Below are 26,213 nucleotides of genomic sequence, written 5' to 3' on the forward strand. Positions count from 1 at the left end.
GATGACTGAAGGAGTGTCCTTTATAAATGTGGGCGTGTTTATCCAAATTCAGGATACATTCCCTATCTATAAATATACATATATGGTTTACCATGTGGGTTAGTTGAATATGCATTAACGTGTAGGTGTATGTATTATGTACTCGTTCCTGATTGGAAATTACCATCCATCCACATATGGCCGTGTTCTTCCTCACACTACATGTGTACTTGAAATAGAATGGCAATATGTCATAGATTCCATATATATACTGTGACATTCTTGAAACAACTGCTGGTGAGCTTGTTATTTCAACACGTGGTTACCATACCCTGTCTGGGTTTGGGGAAAAATGGGGTAGAGGAGACAAAGTGGACCGAGGGTGGCAGTATGTTTCTTCACTTCCTGCCTGTCACAGCATGTTCCAAAAGGGAAAACAGCCCAGTACAGGTAAAAAGTGTATATTACAATACAGATGGTCAAGCCATAAGGGGGCAATATGAATAACTCATGTCTGGAGTACCCCTTTAAGTCCAAAGCTGCACTCCCTCCTGATCTGCACAGATTGGTGCAGAGAGACACTTCTGAAGCTGGGCTGTACCCAGCAAGTTCTGTGCATGAGTCCCTTTCTTGCACCGTCAGTGGCCCAGATTTATCAAACTGAGAGAAAAAGTGGAGATTTTTCTACAGTAACCAATCACAGCTCAGCTAACAAGCTCTGGTAAAGTGAAAGCTGAGTTGTGATTGGTTTCTGTGGGAAATTCACTCCACTTTTTCTCTCACACAATTTGATAAATCTGGGCCTGTGTTTGTGTATATATATAATTTTTTATTTTTTTTTACCCTGCATTATTTTCATTAAGTCATGTGATTCTTTTATCACTTGATTCAAGGATCTTTATGAAAAAGAACTTTGGGGGAAAAAATGCCCACTTACACATGCATTTATTTTGGCATTCTTTTTCAACCTATAGATGTCTATGGGAGGCAAAACACCACAATATCAGAACAAAAAAAAAAAAAAAAAAAAAAATATATATATATATATATATTTTTGTTCTGATATTGTGGTATATATATATATATATATATATATATATATATATATATATATATATATATATATATATATATATATATATATATATATATATACCAAAGCCAGAACATGCAGCAATTTTCAAAAACTACCACTAAGCCAAAAAATGCACTAAAGGGTAAAAAAACAAACAAAAAAAAACACCATGTAATAAGTAAGGCCTTTCATATTTACCTATTTGCTATTCCATATTAACTTCAGGTCACAGTGGTTTTTGTCCCCCCCCCCCCCAAAAACAAAAATATTACGATTACCTAGCAGGCATAGCATTGATCAGTGTTATCTGTGCTCCCCTTATAGAAGCTGTTGTAGCTGCCTGTATTCCTGGAGCTTCAATCGGACAGCACAAAGACAGGTAGGGACCCTTTGGCCACCATCCAGCTGATCGGGACCCTGCGATTACCCCCAAGGTTGTCCTGATCAGCCCACCTCCCTTGAATACACCACCACCAGTATTTTGTCATTTTAGATCCCAGGATCAATTTTGTTAACAGGATCTAAACAGTTAATGCCGACATTGCCTGGCATTAGAGGTGAATGCTGGCTGCTTATTGCAGAAGTTTCTTACAGTCTCTAAAGATGGTTAACGTTACATGCCATAAATATACATAATTTTGTATTAACATATTCCATGATGTAACTATAAGTCATAGGGTGAGAAATAGTTAAAGGGGTATTCCAACGTTATTCTTTCCTTCTCAGGAGCAAGTCGGACTGAAAGTGACTGCAACAGGACCTGTGGGAGACCATGGTAAGTAGGTTTTACAATATACCAAGCAAAATATGAAACATTAATTTTGCTGGCACACCACTTAAATTGGATTTCTGTACATTAAAAAGGCATATATTTGCATATTTTTACATTAAATCTTTTTTTTTTTTGTATATATCATAAAACATCCTGCCATATGTACATGTAGATGCATTAGTTGGAATGACACTCAAACAAGCCATTAAGTAGTTAAAGTTCCGGTCAACAAAATATACTAAGAAAAATTTCAGAACAGAAAAATACATTCTAAGGCAATTAAAACAGTTTATGCACTGCACTAATGTTAACACTTGAAATACTGCAGTGATTTGACCAACTAATACACATGCAAAACAAAATCTTACAGATGAACCTTAAAGAGCACAAGACACATTTTATTTTGTCATTGTGTATATTTATTGTATACGTCTTGCAGATATTTTCAGCAATATTAAATGAATATGCAGGGCAATAGAGAGATTACACTGTATAGCAACAGTGAACAGTTACCATTTCCCACAACATTACTAGAGCCAATGTTTTACTTAAATTTATATACAATAAAAGAGTTTATAAAAAGGGCTTAAAGGGCCTTTCCCACATTTGACATTGATCATCTATCCACATCATAAATGATAAATGTCTGATTACTGGGGGGGAAAACGTTTTAATGGAGTGGCATGTGTCCTGCCGCTCTGTTCAGTCTCTAATGAGATGGGGGGGAAAAAAAAAAAGCTGGGCAATAGCCCACTGTTCTGTTGACCATGGGGGCCCCTAGTAATACGACATTGATCACAATTGCTGTGTAGATAGATGATCACTATCAAATGTGGAAAAATCCCTTTAATAATGTAACAAGTTGCAGCTGCAGCTCACTATTACTGGGTCACTTTAATTCAGCATAACGTAAAAACATGCTGCACCTTATATGATTAAGGGTCCTGTCACATGGCATTTTAACCGCCTACATACATTCACAAAACAGAAATTACATATAACGTGTAGGTGTACTCAGCACATAAGCAATATGACCCTGCAATTTTTACACAGGGGGATTTAACTTCTGAACTAGCCCTAAAGTACCAATGAGAAATACAGACATTGCTTTGTACCGCTGTGTTGCAATATTCTTTTATACTTTTAAGCAGGACATCTTTTTCTACTTGTTAAAATAGTATAGAAACTGGACTGAAATGCGTCTGTACATACGTTTTAAATACGTATTTAAAGACTTACCTAATACAGTGGTCGTTCTTTGTGAACAAGGTGCTTCATGAACAAAGTTTATTGACAAAAGGGACAAATCATCAATTGGCTTTGATCAATCAAGTGCACGTGTATAATAACATTTAATAGCATGATTTTAAACAAAATAAAAATCTTTTCTTGGGGAATTTGGGGAGAGGGGCGGGGCGGGGCAGGGCAGGGCAGGTGAAAAAAAGTTTGCATGTATTTAGACAATAAAGAAAACATCAAATGCTTTTCATTATGTTAAGGACTGGATTCTTTAACATACCTAAATATATTATGATGAAATAAGCTTTTGTTACAAAAGACATGAAAAGAGAAAGGTAGCCAATGTGTTCAACACCTTTTTGTGGGTGCAGACATTCAAAGCTTCCAGATTCTCCAGAGATGTGGTAATCTTAATACACAAAGGACAAGTTGTCTTTAATATAAAAGGCATTATTTCTTAATATAATAAATACTTTCCAAGGCTGAATACATATATATGCATTTGTTTTATTATACATAAACAATTTCTGTCACATGAATATGAAACTGCCAATATTCTCAACTCTGTCAACCTTTTGTATTATTCCTATTCTTATTAAGGTTTTCAGAATGACCTCTTTTATAGACTCTTTGTAATTACCAACAGTGGAGATACAGGACTGCAATATAAAGACATTGATAAAAAAAAAAGGGACTTGATTCAATGAAAAAGACAGCAGACGATGCAGTATGATATGGATTCTACTGCATTTTACTCTTAGGATAGATAGCCAGTATAGCCATGGATGTATGGGGAAGATATAACAAAAATGTACTGAAAGACTAAAGAATAAAATCCCTTGATTTGGAGAATTGTGATTGTAGTGATGTTATTTAGTTATTCTTAAGTAAATGCTGCCTACATTCTACTCCATGGAGCACTGGTTTCCATACTCTGCACTGGTGAGCTTGTACTTTACTGCAAATGTTCCTTGCTGGTGAAAGGAACAGTGTAAAGATGTGCATTAGAAGAGGGCCTTTTGGGGGGGGGGGGGGGGGGGGATTTGTCCTGGGAGTGATGTCATGCGAATTATTTTATTAAAAGGCCATGTACTTTCCACTTCTATTCAGAGCTAACATGAGACCACTCTATAAACAGTATTTGTCCAGTGGACAGACCCCTGCTTGGAGCAGTTGCTACATTAGGATTAGATCTATTTGTGCTCTACAGCAATGAATTTTATATTGGACATTAAGCAAGTTATGTTATCCCCAGCAATTAGATACAGCGCTCGGCACAGCTGAATCTCCCCAATGCTAGTGCAGGTGAATTGCGGGATTCCCATACATGAAAAGTACCAGTGCAGGGTGCTCAATTCAAGAGGCACAGTCCATCAATAATTCAATAGAATTCAAGAATGGCACTCGCCCATCTGGCAGATAACTGTGACATTTATTGTGCAAGTATAAACATACAGCAAAGCAGCATCTTGTGAGAGGGAATGCCGACAAATAGGTCATAGCTATTTCGCACATGCTTCTAGGTAGAAATACCGGTAGAAATACCTGGCAGTGACATGGGCAGGTGTATGTTTTAACCCCTGAAAGTGCAAGCGGATTAAAAACTGTTAAAAACACACACATCGTGCAATGTAAATACTGCGTTTTTTTAAACGAATATACTCAAGTCAATCTTCTCGTTTAGCCCTGCAGGTCCCTGCGATTTAAATATAGTCCACTTGCCAATATAATCAAAGAATCTATAAAAAAAAGAACTGGTATTTAATTCAGAAAGACCCCAGTTAGCAGAATTAGCTGAGGGCAAACCGATGGTTGCCTTCAGAAAAGCCAAAAATCTGAGACATTTTTTGACTTGCAGTAGGTATGGCTCACAGCGGATTGGAACAACAAAAGGCAACCACAGATGTGGAGGTTGCAATTGGTGTGGTTCTTTAAAACGGAGAAATTTTTCCCTAGGAAGAGTGTCATTTGGAGGGGAAAGGTTTCATATGCTGACGGAGAAAATTTGTGGTCTACGGAATAGAGAGAGTGAATGCAGGAGGTTTTATATAGGTAGCACTATACGCCCGGTTCACACTTGCTTCCGAGAACACATACACATGATAGAAACGCAGAAGGGTTCCCTGCGACTGATACATCATGTCAGGGAAGAACATGCAGGCAATACAGCTGTATTAAAATTCTGTGGTATATTCTATATATATATATATATATATATATATATATATATATTCTTTGGTATAGAGCGTATACAATTAGAAGCCAGGGGTGATAAAAAGAAGCTCCTCTGTCAAAAAGAAGCTAAATGGATCCTGCATACTAAAGCGCTGGGACCTGCAGGGCCAAACGATAAGATTGACTTCAGTGTATTTGTTTAAAAAGCGCAGTATTTACATTGCATGATGTGTGTGTGTTTTTAACTGTTTTTAATTCACTTGCACTTTCAAGGGTTAAAACATACACCTGCCCACGTCACTGCCAGGTATTTCTACTGGTACTGACGTGGTGAAGGGAGTGGTCAGAAGAAGCACGTGATACATGCAAAATAGCTGTCACCTACCTGTCTGCGTCCCTCTCCCACAATGCTGCTTTCCTGTATGTTAATACTTGCACAATAAATGTCAGTTATCTGCCATTCTTAAATTCTTTTCTATTAAGTTATATGTTATTGTTGAAACACAGACCCTTAACAGAAAAAGAGTAACTTGCTTAAATAAATGAGAATTTCTGAATTACCAACCAGAAGTCTGTGTGCTGAACGTGTATCTATGAAGTAGAAAGAACAAGAAAATATACCATGAGCTTTGGACATGGGGAAAAAGTTGTACATTTTCTTATTTATTATGCCAATAAACTTTTATGTTGTTATTCTTATTGGGATTGTTGCAATAAGAAAACTCCAATCTTGTCTACTGGCTGTGTGTGTGGTACCGCAGCAGAACCCAAGTTTAAGTAATATATCTGGGAAAAAGCAGGCCCTTTTTTCTAATTTTACAACATTCTTTTAATTGTCATTTACTTGTCTCGCAGCACCATGAGTTCCAGCATATAATATAAATGTGATTGACCTTTTTAAAAAGAGAGCGAAAGTTTGCCCCGTAACAGGCTTGTAAGGAGACATTTTCTGCAATACTTTCTGGTGTATGTTGCAGTCTACTGTTTATTTCAGACAATAAGAATGGAAGATCATTGTGGAAGTAACTGGATCAAGACAAAAGAGAAGAAAGCTACCCTCTTGTTTTCTCTGCATACTTTATGCAAATACACAAAAACAGCAGTCCCCTACAAAGGATAATATGTGCAGATTAAAACTGAGCGCATTGAACAGTTAGGATAGAAGTTCAGCTGCAATAGCCTTTTTCACTTCAAGTTTTTTTAAACCTTTATAGGTGGAAGTTAATTTTTACAGTCTGTAGAAAGGAATGACTGCAAATGCTACACTATACTGAAACAGGGGAAATAACAAAAGCAGGATGAAACAATTCTGATAAAAACCTAATACACATATGACAATAGCACCCCTTAGCAATTAAGGCAGACCTCAGTTCACAACTTACGGTACTTACTGGCCACTTTGGCTGAACCAGATTGCAAGCATCTAAAAATAATAGTGTTAAGTCTTTCTTGAGGCATATCTTTTGCACCAAATATCAAGTGTGATGATCGTATACTATTCTTTGACTGAAAACAGACATATTGAAATAAAACATTCTTGTTATCTTTTATTTTACAGCTGCTATATTACTTACATAATTATATGCCTATTGTAGGAATACATGCAGAGACCCACTGCACACCAACGTACACTACAAAAAGATTTCATTATATGTAGAATATGAATAGAGTTTTGGTCCTATCCATAGTGAGAATAGTTATGGATCACCAGATTCGGTTCCTGTTCAGCAAAGTGCACAATGACCCTTATTCTGAAACTGCATTGCTTGACTGAATATTATGATACAATGAGTCTAAATTAATAGTACATTAGTCAGCTGGGTGTGCAACACATCCAAAAAAAAGTTTATGACATAGGTTACCAGTCTCTAGAAAGTTTGGTATTCTGGTCTCTTTTAGGTGGGGCTGGAGGAGGTCCCCTTCGTAATGTTGCATAGCCTGATAAATGGCTGCTGCCATAGCAATTAGCTTTTTGATGTTCACCTAAAAGTTCTGGTGGTGGAGGAGGCAGTACCATATCATCCATAGTAGCAGTGGGTTCAGGCCTTGATAAACGGGCTGAGGACAGAGAACTATGCCGAGTAATAGATTTTCGCTGCAGAGTCTTGTTTAGGTCAGCAAGGAATCCAGGCTGTACACTAAGGCCAGGCTTGGGCGAAGTTGGGACTTGGGGACTTACAGGGGCAGGTTCTGTAGTTTCAGTCTGCATTAATCTCATGCTGTCATTGCGTTTTGGCCTAGTAGGAGGTGGAGCTTTCTTTACAGATGATTTTGACCACGTCTGGGGCTGTGGATTCACAACTGCGACTTTCGGTGAGGTATTCCCAGAAAACAACATTGGTGGTGCATCTACAGGTGGTGGAGGAGGGGGTAAAAGCTCAAGATCTGCTGGCGGAGGTGGAAATTCAGACTCAGAATCAGAAGGAGGAGATGGAAATTCTGTTGTGTGTTCTTTTGGTGTAGGCATCATTTGTGCAGAGTGACTACTTCCTTGTTGAAAGACCATTGGTAAGTTTACCCCTGAAAGATTTAGTTTAACTGGTTTTGGCGGAGCTGCTGGTGGGGGTAATGACTCTTTTGAAGGAGATCCGGGAGACTCTGAAAATTTACACACAAGGCTGTCCACAGATGTCTTTTTGGATTCATGATACTCAGCAGAGCTATTGGACTTAATACTAGAATTTCTCTGTGGCGTGGGGGGAGGTTTTTTCCCTCCAGGACTTGAAGTCTTGGTTGCCTTCTTAACAGGGGATCCTGTTTTATCTGGTGTTGGGGAGGATGGTGGAACAGGGGATGTTGAAGGAGGGGGTGGAGGAGGCGGAGGTGGTGGAGGAAGTAATGCTAAGCTACTTTCAGGAGGAGGAGGAGGAAATTCTGGTGATGGAACAGAAAATGGCTGCCATTTTGGCTTTGCTTTCACAGCTGGAGGAGACTGAGGAACAGTACTTGGTGTTGCTGGCTTAGGTATATCTGATGGAGGAGGTGGTGGAAACTGACTAACAATCTGTTTAACTGAGGGCATGGCTGACTGTGGAGAGGAAGGAGGCTTGGCAGAGAAGCTTTGCTGTTTTGGTAATGTTGGAGGTGGTGTGGGCCCACTTGGGGTTGATGTACATACTAAAGACTGTGGAGTTTGGGACAGACTAAAATGTAACTGTTTTTTGGGCGCGGTAGGTGGTCCTGCAGCTGCAGTCGATGGTGGATTAACAACAGGGGCTGTATTTTTACTTACTGGCACAAACTGTTTCACAGGAGCTTGGAATGAAGGCGGCGGAGGGGGTGGAGGTAATGGTGGGGGTGGAGGAGGTTGAGCAGTCTGGATAGTGTTATTCTGTGGGACTTGATTTATCTTTAGAGGAGGTGGTGGAGGTGTAAACTGAGGTGTGGATGGCGCACAAGGGTTAGGCCTTAACATTGCCATAGCAGAACCAGGTGGAGGTGGTGGGGGAGGAGGGGGAGGGGGTGGTGGGGGAGGAATAGCTCCATTTGGGGTGACAATCATTTGAGGTTTTGTACCTAGGGTAGTATGTTGGGCTACTTGGGTTGCTGAAGTTGCCTTGAAATGAGGCCCTGGGTATTGGGCAGCATTTTGTAGCCTTGTGATTGTACTGTACTTTGCAAACAATATTGGTGTGGATTTGGATTGTGTCGGAAGTGGCGGAGGAGGAGGTGGGGGAGGTGGTGGAGGTGGCGGGGGAGGAGGAGGTGGTGGTGCAAGTGGTGAGGGTTGAGATAACGCATGTGGAGACACAGCTCTTATCTGAATCTGTGACTGGGGAGTCAATGAAGTTAAGGGGCGCGTTAGGGTTTCAATGCGAGCCTAGAATGACAAAAAAAACAAAAAAAAACCCACATGAATATAGTCAAATGCATTTACATGCAACACGTATAGAAAATAAACCATAAGACAACAGTTGTTTAAAAGTAAGAAAGATAACATATGGAGGCAGAAAAATATTAATTTTTGCAATAGGTAAAATCTGTATTTATGCCTGCCTATGCATTCCATCAAATAGTTGCTTAACAATATTATTTCCTGGACTGGAAGATAAAAGCCAAGGAACAATTATGCAGCACAGAATTACAAAAAGCATCAAAAGTACAAATAAACGACATGGAACATAAATGCACATAACCAACTTTGATACATGAAAAAATAGTAGGGAAAATACAGCATTATAAGCAAGGCTATGTTCACATTACAGAATGTGATTTTTTTGTACGATTGTATAGAAGTGTTATTGCTACATTTTTTTTTTACATCCAATGAGATATATATATATTTATATATATATATTTTTTTTTCTCCTCTAGACAGGTTGTATGCAACTTATCCTGTCCATCATTGCAACAAGTGCCAAACAAATCATTTAAAAAGTAATTTTTTTATTAAATTTCAATAAATGGAAACCATTGTGACTTGTGTTTGTGAATGCATTTTAGTCACACTAGATGAATATAAACAAAAAAACAAAACTGATGAGTGTGAGCACAGCCATAAACTGTAAAGAGAGAGAAGGATGGTGAGAAGAGGCAAGTTAAGCAGAACATAACTGGCATTCCTACACTGCAAAAAGGGGCTCTAGAAAAGATGAAGCATTCCCAAAAGAGCCAGCTGGAAAGAGAAGAGTAGTCCTCTGTGTCCCACTAAGAACACTCTCTACCTCTATTTCTTTTAAGCCACTTTAACTCTTATTGCACATCCATATCTATATGTTAATATCTGGTCCTATGCCTGGATGTTAAAACAGAAAGCTTGTAATGTACATGGTATCTTTCCATAGATCTCGTATAGAAAAAGTTGTCAGTAAATAATAAATCCTCTCCCCTTCATAACTATTTATGAGATAAGGCTTCGTAGATTGAATGTTTAAGGTCCACATACACATTAGACATGTCAAGTGAACTTGCCAATCATTTAATGTGGCTTTGGCCCTCACAACAGCTGATGGGAGGCAACAAATAGGCATCTTGATGTTCAACTGCCCAATCCTTTTGTTTCAGTGCAGATAAGCCGCCACTATAGAAGTCTGGCAGTGACTTAACCCAGCCCCCATTTTGAACATATGAACGCTCGGCTGAGCCAAGTTTTTCATCTATAGTGGTCCCCCGACATACAACTGTTTCAACATACCATGGCCTCTCAGAGGCCATCATATGTTGAAGGCAGCATCAACATATGATGCTTCTGTATGTCAGGACCATCGCAAGAACGGCTATCCGGTAGCATTGACTGCTTCAGCTGCTGTCCGTTAGCCGTTTAATGTGCCCCACTGAATGACACTTACATGTCCACGCTGCTCCAGCCCGTCATTTCACCACTCCTCTGCTGCCGCTGCCCTGAGCAGTCAACACGTCTCCCATTAGGCGGCATGAGCGGCAACGTGATGATGGCGACAGAGAGCAACGGCACAGGGCAGCGACAGCAGAGGAACGGCGAAATGATGGGCCGGAGTGGCGGACAAATTTAAGTATAATCCATGGTACGAATTCCTCAATATACAATGGTTTCAACAAACGATAGTCCACCTGGAACCAATTACCATCATATGTTGAGGGATCACTGTATATATGGGAGTGTTACAAAATAGCTTGTTAATCCAACAGCTATCTCTAGCTATGGCTAACTCATCACACTGCATTACTTCTATCTCTTTTAAAGGGGTTATCCTGAATAAGAAATAGATAGCTGCTTCATTTTACAAACAGCTCCATTCATGTCCCCAGGGGTGGCAATGTATTGTTAGAAATCAGCTCTGTTTTTCTATTCTTGGATAATCCCTTTAAGAAACAATTTAAAGGGGATCTGGTTTTACACAGTGTTAAGCAGTGCTGGGAAATGCGTTAAACGGAACCATACACCCCATATGTTGAAAGTATGCATTAAGGTGTCCACCCTGATGTATACCATCCAACATACACTGCTAACACAGTGTAGATCGAGCCTAACTTAAAGGAGAATTCTGGCAAAAGTAAACTTATCCCCTATCCACAGGATAAGGAATAAGCAGCTGACCACGGGGGGGGGGGGGACATCCGTGATCTCACTGAAGAGCGTGTGTTGTCTACTGATAGACAGCGCGCCCTACATGAATTTCTATGGGAGCACCGATGATGCCAGAGTGCTGTACTCAGGTCTTTTTGGCACTCCCATAGAAATGAATGGATCACTCTTCACTGAGAGCTGGCTCCCTCCAAGGTAACATAGGATAGGGAATAAGTTGATTTTTGCCGGATATCTCTCTTAAGCCTTTTGGGGCACCTCCACGTCATCTACAAAAAAAAACATGGCACTCATGGCAATATTCTGCCCAGACTTTGGAGGAAAGTGCAAAAGTATAGAGACTGCAAGGAGATACCGCTGAAAAAGGTTCAGAGGACCCAAAATGACTGATACTATTAACTGTGTTAGATCTACTCATGTAATAAAATACTGGATTTATATTGACACAAAGTCTTATGAGTGCCTTGGATTTCTTCTGAAATGATTGGTCCAAGTAAAAACAGGCTCTTAACATGCACCATATTAATAATACAAAGTGTAAAGCCTAATCTTCAATGCAGACAACAACATATCTGGTAACATTGAACAGGATGATATTTTGGCAAGAAAAATATTATGTTAACCAGAAGCCAAGGGGTACTTGTGTTAAGGTTCATGGTTTCAAGAAAGGATTAAGGACTTTTTTCCATTTTGTTTTATTTTTTAGAAAGTTAGTCTGGAAAATTCCAGTTAACAACATCCAGGTTAAATGTGCTTTTTCATATGACCCCTGACCTTAATACTGCCCCGTACAAATCGCTGTGGGCTTGATTGCCTTAGCCGTGGTGGGCTTCACATTTGGAACCTGGGACAATGAGGCAACAGGAGAAACACGAGCAGTGAAACAAAATGCGTGGCGACAGAACAGTAGCATGATGCAAATGCAAATATGTTGACCCCATCCATTAGGATTTCCCATATTACAATGAGATTCGACAAAGTTCATATTTTTAACTACTATAATTTGTGACAGACTGAAATAACATTGGATTTACAGTCACTAAGGTTTCCGCAATGGTCTACAAACTTGCCCAGTGGAATGACCACATAACAACAAAACACATGGCAATGATTTGATATATTCTATGTTGAAATTATTAACACTACAGTAATCTACATTATGGAATGGGAAAGCAGATGTGGGGCACCGAAATAACAGATGAAAAACCAGCAGCCTGCCAGTCATGCAAACCCAGCTGGTCATGCCTTAATCTGTTTAATGGGCATTATTTGCAGGTGCTGCTACCTTGCTGGATTCCTCCAGCTGGGTTCCTCTCTTCCAGGCTTCAGAGAATATCGAGCTCACAATGCTCTGGGAACGTACATGGCTGGTGGCCAGGGAATCAGAGAGTCCGCTATCTGATTGGTTTGAATGGTTTGACTGGGATTCTGTACACAGAAAATAGGAAAACAATAATACATTATATTATAATATACTGTTATGTGCATTGATAATTAAAAGTCAACAGGCAAATGGCATGAAGGTAACTTGTATGTTCTGTCTATTGCCAACCACTGTGTGCACTTATTTATTTGCATGGAAAGCAAAGTGGAACACAACATGAATAAAATAAATGTAGAAAGTTAATATAGTTCTTCTGTATTTAGGTCCAATGCATTCTATTTCTGTGGTTAAAACAGATGATGCTTGAACGAAAGATGGTAAACAAGTGTGTGACTGGTTACTGAATTTTAGCTATATGTGCGCTGCATTTAAAAAATATATCCTTTTGGATCCTAAGTATGAGGGTGAACCAATTCTTTATTTTTAAGGCCCCATTTTATTAATTTCGATAGGAAGGAAAAATGGCAATTGAAAGCTGTTAAAGAGGACTTGTATTTTACCCAAACCTCTAGAGTTACTACTTTAGGGTACCCCAAGTCTAGCCGTTTTTAGTTGATGGATGCACCCTCCCTCTGATTTTTCTGCCAATTTGAAGTTTCAGGAAATAGGTGTGTGCTGAGAGTGTGATTTGCATACAGGAGGCGTGCTGTCATACTGAGGGGCATGTATGAGGTTCTGGCAACATGACCTTTAGAGGTGTATGTCCTCTCCAAGATCCTGCAAGTGTAGGGGATTTTTATGAGGACACTACATGGAAGGCTCTCATGCTCTATAGTACGTTTTAGGACAGATCCCACAATTCTCCTCATGTGCTACCCACGCTGCCTGTCAGTGGAGATTTCCTGCACTCTGCCATAAGAGGTGACAGTTTATATTTATAATGGCCGCACACAGGGAATCTCCACTGGATAGGGCTGCCTGACAGGTCGTGTGAGTAACAAATGACAGGAACAGCAGGATCTGTCATATGGATTCTAATGGCTGTTGCCCTGAATATTATGTGCCACTCTCCCCCTGGTAATCAGTGAGATACACAGTGCTGTCATTATTAGTGGGCACAAAAGGCCCTGAGAAACTTGTTCAGAGTAGTGTATGTATTATGTACTATACAGCACATGAGATCCATGTAGTGTTACAACCATTGTTCCCTACGCTCACTTGCAGGATCTTGGAGATTGCATACACCTGACAAGGCCTCAAACATGCCCCTCAGTGTAAGTTACCCACCTGTATGCAAATCACACACCCCAGTGCACAAAGTATTATAATGAAGTATCTGCTCCTCTTATGATCACTTGAATCATCAGAAGGCAGAAAAGTCCTAATATCTTTAATTCTTACTAATTCTTAATCTAATTTGTAATTTTTTGTTCTGTGATGAAAATTACAAAGAAAGGTGACACCAGTATATAGAGCAGACAATAGGAGCTCAGTGCCCCTGCCCTGTAGAATGACCACTGCACAGGTCACAAAGCATGCTTAGAAGCCTGTCCCAAGCAAAGAATAGGGTCTGGAGATATCACTAACTGCTGTTAAAAACAATACAGACAAGATGATTGACCCCACAAAAAATGTACTAAATGTAAAATAAAAAACAAAATCAGAAAAAGGTAAAAGAAAAGGAAAAGAGGTTTCGGTATCTAGCACTAAAAAGTAAAACATAGTGGGGGGAGATTTATCAAAAAACTGTCCAGAGAAAATGTTGCTGAGTTGCCCATAGCAACCAATCAGATCACTTATTTCATTTTTGAAAAGGCCTCTGGAAAATGAAAGAAGCAATCTGATTGTTTACTATGGGCAACTCAGCAACTTTACCTCTGGACAGGTTTTGCAAAATCTCCCCCAATGTTCAGTTTAATGAACTTACCACTTCTCCTTAACAGTATAATGAATAATGTAAGTTCATGGCATTAACTAAAATGATTCTGGGAGAGATTTATGAAAACCTTAGAAGGGGAAAATTGAGCAGTTGTCCATAACCAATTTATATTGCTTTTTTTCCCCCTTTCAAAATGCTTTTTTAAAAACTAAAGAAGCTGACTGGCTGCAATAGGCAACTACTTCCCTTTCCTCTGCACAGGTTTTTAATAATCTCCCTTACTATCACTACTTGGTCATTGGTCATCTCAGTGGTACATTCTACATCTGAGGGGTGAATAATAATTCACATATGCTATGAGCTAGAAAACAGCTAGGAAAAATACTAAATGTTAGACCATCTAAACTTAGGCTAGACAGTAGGGATCGACCAATTATCGGCTTGGCCGATATTATCGGCCGATATTCACGATTTTTGATGTTATCGGTATCGGCAATAACCTTGCCGATAATCCGATAATGTCCCGCCCCGCCCCCCTTAGCCCACGACGCCCCCCCACCGCCCCCCTTGCCTCCCCTATCCCCGGTTTTATAATTACCTGTTCCCGGTGTGCGGTGCACTGGTAGGGGGGATGGCTGGGGGGCAGCGGCGGTGTGCGGTGCAGGGGTAGTGGGGGATGGCTGGGGGGCAGCGGCGGTGGTTGGGAGGACCCCCGGACAGGCAGGGGGAGAGAAGCGGGTGGTCTCTGATTCAGCCAAAGCCGCTGCAGTTAATTGATTTAAAGCGTCCGCTTTAAATCAATGATCTGCAGCGGCTTCTTGGGGGGGGGGTGGAGAAATAGCCCATAACTTATACCGGAATATCGGTATAAGTTATCGGCTATCGGCCTGAAAGGCCACAGATTATCGGTATCGGCCCTAAAAAAAACAATATCGGTCGATCCCTACTAGCCAGCGAAAGAATGTGCCACATTTATTAAAGTTTAGACCATCTTTATTACTTGTGTCCCAAAGATTTGACATATGGCTGTGCACCCACCTTCTGTTTGAGTATGCCTCACAATGCTCAATAGGATTTAGGTTTGGAGACATGCTTGACTGTAGACAAGACACACTTGTCTTTGTTCTCCTCACCTGGTTGCTGCCCCACAAGCTTGATGCCATCTGAACCCTATATATTAATCTTGTTCTTATTGGACCACAGGACATTTCTGTAGTCCATGTCAGCGTTTTTCATTTTCGTTACTCAATTCTGATAAGAGAATCTGAGAAACTAAAATGAAAATGATGGTAACAGATCCCATTCATGCCTATGGGCTTTTTTCAATCTCCACTATACGCCTAAGTTTGTTCTCCTGCTAGTCCAGGAGGAGACCAAACTCACTGTATTAATTGTGGCAGGTAACTGAACAGAGCCACCTAGTGGCCGTTTTTTCTATTACATTTGAAACATATTTAAGTTGTTAATTTTAAAAGCAAGTGAATGGGAAAGTGTCTGCTAATTACACAAGTAATACTACAGTCATGGCCATAAATGTTGGCCCCCCTGACATTTTTCAAGAAAATGAAATATTTCGCAGAGAAAAAGGTTGCAGTAAGGCTGTGTTCACACCAAGTTTTTACAATACAGTTCCCATATGCCAAAAGATGCATCAGCCTGTGTCCGTTTTGCATCTTGTTTGGTTTTGTCAGTTTTTTTTCCCTACCCAAAATTATAGCCTACCACGGTTTCTGTTCTGGGTGAAAAACCGTATTGAAACGTATACTTTTTTTTTGTAACATGGGAGTCAATGGGAACCGTACAGAACCGTATGTGCGTACGGTTCCATCCCGGTTTTCACCATCCGGTTTTTGATTTTGCACAGTTTATTTTTTCTTGGAATTTCAATCAAACAAGTGAAACTTTATTCATGATGGAATGAAAAGTTAAAAATGTATAAGTTTTTTCTTAAAAAAACAGATGCAACCGGACATCATTTTTCAAACCGTGTACTGGTTAAAATTTTTACACACTTTGATCAGTTTAGTTAGGTTTTGAGGGATCAGTTTTTTTTTTTTAAATCAAAAACCTGATACGGGAACTGTATTGCAAAAGCGTGGTGTGAACCCAGCCTAAAACATGTTTTTCTATACACATGTTTATTCCCTTTGTGTGTATTAGAACTAAACCAAAAAATGGAGTAAAAAAAAGCAAAGCAAATTGGACATAATGTCACACCAAACTCCAAAAATGGGCTGGACAAAATTATTGGCACCCTTAAATTTATATTTGGTTGCACACCCTATGGAAAAAATAACTGAAATCAGTCGCTTCCTATAATCATCAATAAGCTTCTTACACCTCTCAGCCGGAATGTTGGAGCTCTCTTCCTTTGCGAACTACTCCAGGTCTGTCTTATTGGAAGGGCATCTTTTCCTAACAGCAATTTTAATATCTCTCCACAGGTGTTCAATGGGATTTAGATCTGGACTCGTTGCTGGCCAATTCAGAACTCTCCAGCACTTTGTTGCCATCCATTTCTGGGTGCTTTTTGACGTATGTTTGGGGTCATTGTCCTGCTGGAAGACCCAAGATCTCGGACGCAAACCCAGCTTTCTGACACTGGGCTGTACAGTGCGATTCAAAATTTGTTGGTAATCCTCAGATTTCATGATGCTTTGCACACATTCAAGGCACCCAGTGCCAGAGGCAGCAAAACAACCCCATAACATAATTTAACGTCCACCATATTTCACTGTAGGTACTGTGTTCTTTTCTTTGTAGGCCTCATTCCATTTTCGGTAAACCGTAGAATGATATGCTTTACCAAAAAGCGCTACCTTGGTCTCATCTGTCCACAAGATGTTTTCCCAGAAGGATTTTGGCTTACTCAAGTTCATTTTGGCACATGTAGTCTTGCTTTTTTATGTCTGTCAGCAGTGGGGTCCTCCTGGGTCTCCTGCCATAGCATTTTATTTAAATGTTGACGGATAGTTTGCACTGACAATGATGCTCCCTGAGCCTGCAGAACAGCTTGAATATCTTTGGAACTAGTTTTGGGCTGCTTATTCACCATCCGGACTATCCTGCATTGACCTTTCATCAATTTTTCTCTTCCGACCACACCCAGGGAGATTAGCTACAGTGCCATGGGTTGTAAACTTCTTGATAATGTTGCACACTGTAGACAAAGGCAAATCTAGATCTCTGGAGATGGACTTGTAACCTTGAGATTGTTAATATTTTTCCACAATTTTGGTTCTCAAGTCCTCAGACAGTTCTCTTCTCCTCTTTCTGTTGTCCATGCTTAGTGGTGGCACACATAGACACACAATGCAAAGACCAAGTGAACTTCTCTCCTTTTCATCTGCTTTCAGGTGTTCTTTTTAAATTGCCCACACCTGTTACTTGCCCCCAGGTGAGCTTAAAGGAGCATCACATGCTTGAAACAATCTTATTGTTCCACAATTTTGAAAGGGTGCCAATAATTTTATCCAGACCATTTTTGGAGTTTGGTCATTGGACATTATGCCCAATTTGCTTTTTTCCCTCCCTTTTTTGGTTTAGTTCCAATATCCACAAAGGGAATAAACATGAGAATAGCAAAACATGTGTTACTGCAATCCTTTTCTGTGAGAAATAACTTATATTCTTGAAAAATTGCCGGATTGACAACATTTACGACCATGACTGTATATTTTATATGGTGACAAGTACTCTTTAAAAAAATCTTTTAATATAAGGCATCATTAACATTAAAATCAGTTTCAGATAATTTAATAATGACCTCTGTGACAATAATGGACATTTCATAATGGATTTGTCTAACACGGATATGAACATAACCTTAGTCTGCATGTCTTTAGCAAACTGGCTTCCTTATGTGACAACAGCGAAGCAGACCAATTTGATGCAGTGTGCAGCGTATTGTCAGACCACTCACAGACTGAATCCCCAAATTTTCAACCTCTGCAGCTATGCTAGCTGCACAAATATTTTCCCCACCCATCTCTCCATTTACAATGTCTTTCCTTTCTATATTGTAGTTTCCCTTTCCCCAGTTTAAACACTCCTCCCCCCTTCTGGCCATCTTCTCTTCTAAAGTCCCAGAATTTAAAGTCACTGAAGTCATAAACTTAAAAACCACACACTTTAAGTCCTTGAAGGGGTACTCCGGTGGAATTTTTTTTTTAAAAACAACTGGTGCCAGAAAGTGAAACAGATTTGTAAATTACTTCTATTAAAAAATCTTAATCCTTCCAGTACTTCTTAGCTGCTGAATACTACAGAGAAAATAATTTTCTTTTTGGAACACAGTGCTCTCTGCTGACATCCTCCATTTTAGGAACTGTCTAGAGCAGCATATGTTTGCTATGGGGATTTTCTCCTACTCTGGACAGAAGAGAGCACTGTGTTCATGATGTCAGCAGAGAGCTCTGTGTTCCAAAAAGAAAATAATTTCCTCTGTAGTATTCAGCAGATAAGTACTGGAAGGATTAAGATTTTTTAATAGAAGTAATTAAAAAATCAGTTTAACTTTCTGGCACCAGTTGATTAAAAAATAAAAAAAAAGTTTTCCACCGGAGTACCCCTTTAAGGACCTTTATTTTTTGCACCACTAATTCTATTTTGTAATGACATCAGTCATTTTACACAAAAATCTACAGCGAAACGGAAAAAAAATAATAATAATTGTGCGAAAGAAAAAACACCAACAAAAGTTAGATATTATTTCCATCATTTACACTTTCAAAATAACAGAAAACAAAAAAATGGCGTCTGCAAAAGTTTGGGGACCCTACAGAATTTATAGCATGCACTTCCCCCTTTGCAAATCTGAGACCTGCCAGTGTCATGGATTGTTCTCAATCATCATCTAGGAAGACCAGGTGATGTCAATCTCAAAGGTTTTAAATGCCCAGACTCATCTGACCTTGCCCCAACAATCAGCACCATGGGTTCTTCTAAGCAGTTGTCTAGAAATCTGAAAATGAAAATAGTTGATGCTCACAAAGCTGGAAAAGGCTATAAGAAGATAGCAAAATGTTTTCAGATGTCAATATCCTCTGTTCAGAATGTAATTAAGAAATGGCAGTCATCAGGAACAGTGGAAGTTAAAGCAAAAATATCAGACAGAACAGCTCGCAGGATTGTGAGAAAAACAATTCAAAACCCACGTTTGGCTGTACAATCCCTCCAGAAAGATCTGGCAGACACTGGAGTTGTGGTACACTATTACACTATAAAGAGATACTTGTACAGATATGGTCTTCATGGAAGAGTCATCAGAAGAAAACCTCTTCTATGTCCTCACCACAAAAATCAGCATTTGAACTTTGCAAATGAACATATAGACAAGCCTGATGCATTTTGGAAACAAGTTCTGTGGACCGATGAAGTTAAAATTGAACTTTTTGGCCGGAATGAGCAAAGGTACATTTGGAGAAGAAGGGGAACAGAATTTATTGAAAAGAGCCTCTGTCCAACTGTTAAGCATGGGGTGGATCAATCATGCTTTGGGGTTGTAATGCAGCCAGTGGTACAAAGAACATCTCGCGAGTAGAAGGAAAAATGGATGCAATAAAATTTCAGCAAATTTTGGATGCTAACTTGATGCCATTTGTGAAAAAGCTGAAGTTAAAGAGAGGATGGCTTCTACAAATGGATAATGATCCTAAACACACCTCGAAATCCACGGGGGATTACATCAAGAGGCGTAAACTGAAGGTTTTGCCATGGCCTTCACAATCTCCTGACCTCAACATAATTGAAAATCTATGGATAGACCTTAAAAGAGCAGTGCGTGACAGACAGCCCAGAATCTCAAAGAACTGGAAGACTTTTGTAAGGAAGAATTGGCAAAGATACCTCAAACCAGAATTGAAAGACCCTTGGCTGGCTACAGAAAGCGTTTACAAGCTGTGATACTTGCCAAAGGGGGCAGTACAAGATATTATCTCTGCAGGGTGCCCAAACTTTTGCAGACGCCGTTTTTTTGTTTTCTGTTATTTTGAAAGTGTAAATGATGGAAATAAAATTTTGTTGACATATTATAAGAATGTCTAATCTGTAATTTGATGCCTTTTGGAGATTTTTCCATCTTTCCTTGGCTTCTTTATGCACATTAATACAAATTTTTACCTGGGGTGCCCAAACTTTTGATCCTCACTGTAAGTTTGATTTTGTCGCACTTCTGGAAAAAATCATAACTACATGCACGAAAATTAATATGTTTAAAATAGTCATCTTCTGACCCCTATAACTTTTTTATTTTTCTGTGTACGGGGCAGTATGAGGGCTAATTTTTTGCGTTGTGATCTGAAGTTTATAACGAAACAATTATTGTATTGATCAGACTTTTTGATCACTTTTTATTCATTTTTTCATGATATAAAAAGTGACCAAAAATAGCTATTTTTAACTTTGGAAATTGTTTGCGTGTACGCCATTAACCGTGCAGTTTATTTAACAATATATTTTTTATAATTCAGACATTTACGCACGCGGCGATACCGCATATGTTTATTTTAATATACACAGTTTTTTATATGGGGAAAGGGGGGTGATTCTAACTTTTATTAGGGGAGGGGTTACATGATCTTTATTATTTTTCTTTTCTTTATTCACTTTTTTTTTTTGCAATGTTATAGCCCCCATAGGGGGCTTTAACACTGCACACACTGATCTTTTACATTGATCATTGTTATCCTATAGGATAACATTGATCAATGATTCTGCCGCTTGACTGCTCATGCCTGGATCTCAGGCACTGAGCAGTCTTTCGGCGATCGGACACACAGGAGGAAGGTAAGAACCCTCCATGTGTCCTCCAGCTGTCGGGATGCCGCGGCAGTCCCGAACAGCCCACTGAGCTAGCAGGGGGTAGTTTAGTTTCACTTTAGACACGGCGATAAACTTTGAACGCAGCGTCTAAAGGGTTAATAGCGCGCGGCACCACAATCCGTGCTGCACACTATTAGTGCCGGGCCGGACCTGCTATGACACGGGGCCATGCCGTGGCCCCACGTTATAGAAAGGGCATGGACTCAGTCCTTAAGAGGTTAAAATGCACACCTGGCACTCACACACACTTGCTTTTTATGTTGCTTTTAAAGCAGTCTCCTCCCCAGTCAAAACGCAGTAGCTGCTATTTGCTGCTTCTGCCCTATTCTGTTTTAAATCTTTTTTTTTTCATTAGGGTATATAGTCAAAAGAGTTTAAGAATAAAAAGAATAAAAGGTAAAAGCACATCTAGTTGCATCCCATCTGACTCTATGTTTGTTTACCATGAGTCTCCGAATAGCGAATGGTGTCATTCAATATGGAAACTTCCACTATACCTGGTAAACTAGAAGAACTGGAACCAGATTTAATACTAGAGCTGGACAAAGATGTCCAGTCATAAGCAGCTTCTGTCCTCTTCAAGGCTTCCTGATAATTGGTGTAAAGCTGCTTTCCATACTAGAATGACAAGAGAAATGTTACTATGTTACAAACCAACAAACTGCAAAAAAAATACAATACAACAAATGACATGTAATATAAGTGAAAGTAGTATACATTAAATATACACATATAAGCAAATGCTAGAACACCCACTTTTTGAAGAAGTATACCCACTTCTGAAGCAAGGTGCTTCTGTTTATGCATAACCATCAGAAAGAAATGTCTAAACGGTGTACTGGGTCTTTATTTGCTTTGATGTTTTATTTCAGTATGTCACCTGAACATTCCTTCAGGCAAGTTCAACGTACCATTTGTTAAGAATCCATTTCAATTGCATAATAACATTGTCATGACTATAGCGGAGAGCCACATGTGCAGCTCTGTACTATGACCTCTGCTGTTTCTTTTGATGTCAGGTTGCATGACACTTCCTTACTTAGATAATGTAGATGAGATTATATAGACTGAGTAAACTGATCACTGCTTCTTTCACTGTGGCTAAATAGATCAGGCCCTAGCATTTAGATAAACAGAATGACCTAAACACGTTTGCCTTTGGGCTCAGGTAAGATGACAGATACATATTACAGTATTTCAATAAATCACCTTTGCGATTCGAATTCCATTAACCCACTGGTGTAATGTTCGGACATCATCACAGCACAGATACTTGATATACTGAGACTTTTTCTGAATTTGTGGATGCTGTGAAAATAATAGTTGCAAACATGACCATTGAATATAGCGAAATTGGTAGTAAGAGGTAGTTCATGGAAAAGGATTTTTTTATCATCTGAATTCATACAATGGTTTAATTAAAAATTATATGAAAGTGTTCCATTAGGTATTAGGTAGCTGTGGTTTCCATTTATAAAACCTGTGGCCATTTTTATGTACAGGTTTTGAAAACAAGGTGATCAGTTTAAAGCATTTTAAAACACCATAAATTAAAACATAAAATTATTAGTAAAGGTTTTTCTCTATTTAATTCTATTCCAAAATTTAAATAAAACCAATAATACTATGGGATAGGGACAATAAATACATTAAATGTTGTAACAAGCACATTCAAGGAAAAAAGCAGAAAAGGTTCACTAAGAAAATTATTAGAGATGAGCGAACTTACAGTAAATTCGACTTGTCGCGAACTTCTCGGCTCGGCAGTTGATGACTTTTCCTGCAAGAATTAGTTCAGCTTTCAGGTGCTCCGGTGGGCTGGAAAAGGTGGAGACAGTCCTGGAAGAGTCTTTCCTAGGACTGTATCCACCTTTTCCAGCCCACTGGAGCACATAAAAGCTGAACTTTATGAAAGGAAAATTCATCAACTGCCGAGCCGAGAAGTTTGTGACGAATCGAATTTACTGTAAGTCCGCTCATCTCTAAAAATTATCTAGGAATCATATAAAAGACTCCTAAAATTCACTTTGCTGCTTGAAATGCATTATCTTAATATTTTTATTTTAAATTAAATGTTATACTGTCGGCCATAGTTGTTAAAGGAGAACTCCAGAACATAAAAATGGTCGCCCATACTGCCGGCAGTAAAAAAATAAAGATGTACATACCTTCCTCCGCTCCATGGGGGCCTTCGGTAATCGGCTCCGGCCTCCGCCGTGATCCACTTCCTGGTTGCCGGTGGTCGGAGAGTCTTACTGCGCTCAGCCAATTACCGGCCGCAGTGAAGTCTCGGCCGGAGATAGGCTGAGCGGCAGTGTGACATTTTCGGCCCTGGCAGCAGGTGCCGGTGTAGTGAAGGATTTTGTGTCCTGAAGTGTTTTCACACTGCCGCTCAGCCTATCGCTGGCCGAGTCTGACTTCGCTGCGGCTGGTGATTGGCTGAGCTCAGTATGATTCATCCGACCACCGGCAAGCAGGAAGTGGATCACGGCGGAGACCGGAGACGGTTACTGGAGGCCCCGGGGGAGCGGAGGAAGGTATGTACATCTTTATTTTTTTTTACTGCCGGCACTATGGGCGGCAATTTTTATATTCCGGAGTTCTCCTTTAATGATAACTGAACCAATGAAAAATGAATGGAAAACAAAACAGACCATGTTAAACGGCAGGCTAGTACAGGTTATTAAACAAAAATGGGGGAAGTGCCTAAAACTAAATTTTATTAATATACATTAAAATATCACCAACTCAGAAAGTGAATCCCAAAAGATTAAAGCAAGGTATATACCTAAATATTCCGTAAAAATTCAGCAGCAAAATGCTATATATGTGAAAATTGGTTATGCTATCATGCCAAGGGGCAAGCATATTCTAGAGTATATAAAACCATATTGTGTAAAGAGCATGCATAAATAATGTGTGTGGCATGCCATATACCTGTGTGCAATATACGTCACAGAGGTAGAAAACAAGCCGGGGTTCCTTGGCACAATCCGTGCAAATGAACTTGCATGAAGCAAATTGTTAAAATAATTTATTCCAATGCCAGGATAAAACAGACGCGTTTCGGAGCTTGAACGGCTCCTTTTTCAATGTTAAAAATTGCTTGTGTGCATTCAATAGAACATGCAAGACAGGCACCAGACAGGCGCCAAATGACTAATTGGAGTGATCTGACATCATCACTCCCCTCAGGAGAACCGCATGTTGATGACATCTGGTGTAAACAGTGTAAGATGACATCCATTCTTTCAGATAACAATGTAGCATGTGTAGTTTGCAGCATAATAATTTACTTAGAGTGTGCATCACATTTCACTATATAGTGGGGAGACAATCAATAGCAGGAAACATTGGTGTCTGGTTAAACGTGCGCATGGCAGAATCCGTACTGTCAGTAAGTGTCATGCCGATCCGACGCGTGTCACTCGGGACGGCGCCCGCAGGGGATCTAAGCGCTGGTGGGGTTGAATAAACCCATGATAGACACCGTCTCTATCCATGCACGGATAGAGTGGTTTTTCATAGCATAAGCTACTTTTAATGGTCGCGCTCGTACAGTCTCTGAGCATAACTTTTTATGAATGAACCCGAGGTCATCAGAGTTCGTGCAACATATAGCATTTTTCTGCTGAATTTTTACGGAATATTTAGGTATATACCTTGCTTTAATCTTTTGGGATTCACTTTCTGAGTTGGTGATATTTTAATGTATATTAATAAAATTTAGTTTTAGGTACTTCCCCGATTTTTGTTTATTACGAATAGCTGGGAACTAGTAAAATATCTGGCGTTGCATATAACCTAACTTCATATGTTTAGTAGTAGTACAGGTTATTGCCAGACTAAAATTTGTCCATAGTGGTTGTAGAATAAAGCTTGCCACTAGGTGGCAGAATATCCATACAAATAGGACACACTCAATGATTTCTGTAAGATGATGTAAGAGAATCCCACTGCTCATATGGAACTTAAAGGGGTATTCATGGCAAAACCTTTTTTTTTATATATCAACTGGCTCCAGAAAGTTAAACAGATTTGTAAATTACTTCTATTAAAAAATCTTAATCCTTCCAATAGTTATTAGCTTCTGAAGTTTTCTGTCTAACTGCTCAATGATGATGTCACGTCCCGGGAGCTGTGCATGATGGGAGAATATCCCCATAGGAACTGCACAGCTCCCGAGACGTGAATCATCAGAGAGCAGTTAGACAGAAAACAACAACTCAACTTCAGAAGCTAATAACTATTGGAAGGATTAAGATTTTTTGTTAGAAGTAATTTACAAATCTGTTTAACTTTCCTGAGCCAGTTGATATCTAAAAAAAAAGTTTTGGCCTGGAATACCCCTTTAAGCTTCCAAAGCCAATACATTTCCAGAGGCTGCAAATAAAACAAGCCAGTTCCTTCCCCAATAAACAAAGTTGTTTACAACCAGAATAGAGGAATGTGTTGCATAATCTCTTTTCAGGACATTCCAGCCTATGAGATGCCAGTAATAAGAGCGTACCTTTAATACCAGGCAATAGTCTGTAGGAGCTTTGTACTTGCTCCGATACTCTTGTCCATAATAAACATTGACATGATCCAGTTGAAGGAAGCAGACAAGGTCCCGAGATGCCTAAGAAAGAACAACAAGACAACAATGTACTGTTAGACTAGAGGCAAGTAAACCAATTAGTTAATAAAAAATGTATCAATGTGATTTCCAAGCTGACAATAATATGCAGGGCTCTGCTCCCACCAGCATACAATCTTAACTCCTTAAGGATGCAGGGATTTTCCATTTTGCTTTTTCGTCCTCTGCTTCCAATAGCCATAAAACGTTAACCCCTTAAAGGGGTTGTGCGCTGCCCAGCCTTTCAGAGCTCCGCTCGCAGCGTCCGGAAGTTCATTACTCCGAACGCTGTGTGCGGGCTTCCGTGTTCGTGGCCGCCCCCTCGT

General features: G+C 39.6%; 1 protein-coding gene across 5 annotated transcripts in view; it reads right to left on the reverse strand.

The window, feature by feature from the left end:
* Positions 1-4,098: 4,098 nt before the first annotated feature.
* The window catches only part of RAPH1 (Ras association (RalGDS/AF-6) and pleckstrin homology domains 1), a 201,008-nt gene continuing 178,893 nt past the window's right edge, over positions 4,099-26,213 (reverse strand). For 4 of the 5 annotated variants that reach the window (XM_056537175.1, XM_056537178.1, XM_056537177.1 and 1 more), the window contains 5 exons: positions 25,780-25,890; positions 22,479-22,577; positions 21,767-21,887; positions 12,530-12,672; positions 4,099-9,060 (listed from right to left, as the gene is read on the reverse strand). In XM_056537175.1, the coding sequence (XP_056393150.1) occupies positions 7,099-9,060; positions 12,530-12,672; positions 21,767-21,887; positions 22,479-22,577; positions 25,780-25,890 (2,436 nt within the window). In that variant the 3' untranslated portion in view covers positions 4,099-7,098. Of the gene's footprint in view, positions 9,061-12,018; positions 12,089-12,529; positions 12,673-21,766; positions 21,888-22,478; positions 22,578-25,779; positions 25,891-26,213 lie in introns of all 5 variants that reach the window. The other variant, XM_056537179.1, reaches the window with a different exon arrangement.

The sequence above is a fragment of the Hyla sarda genome, chromosome 8 (genome assembly GCF_029499605.1).
Source record: "Hyla sarda isolate aHylSar1 chromosome 8, aHylSar1.hap1, whole genome shotgun sequence".
Taxonomy (NCBI): domain Eukaryota; kingdom Metazoa; phylum Chordata; class Amphibia; order Anura; family Hylidae; genus Hyla; species Hyla sarda.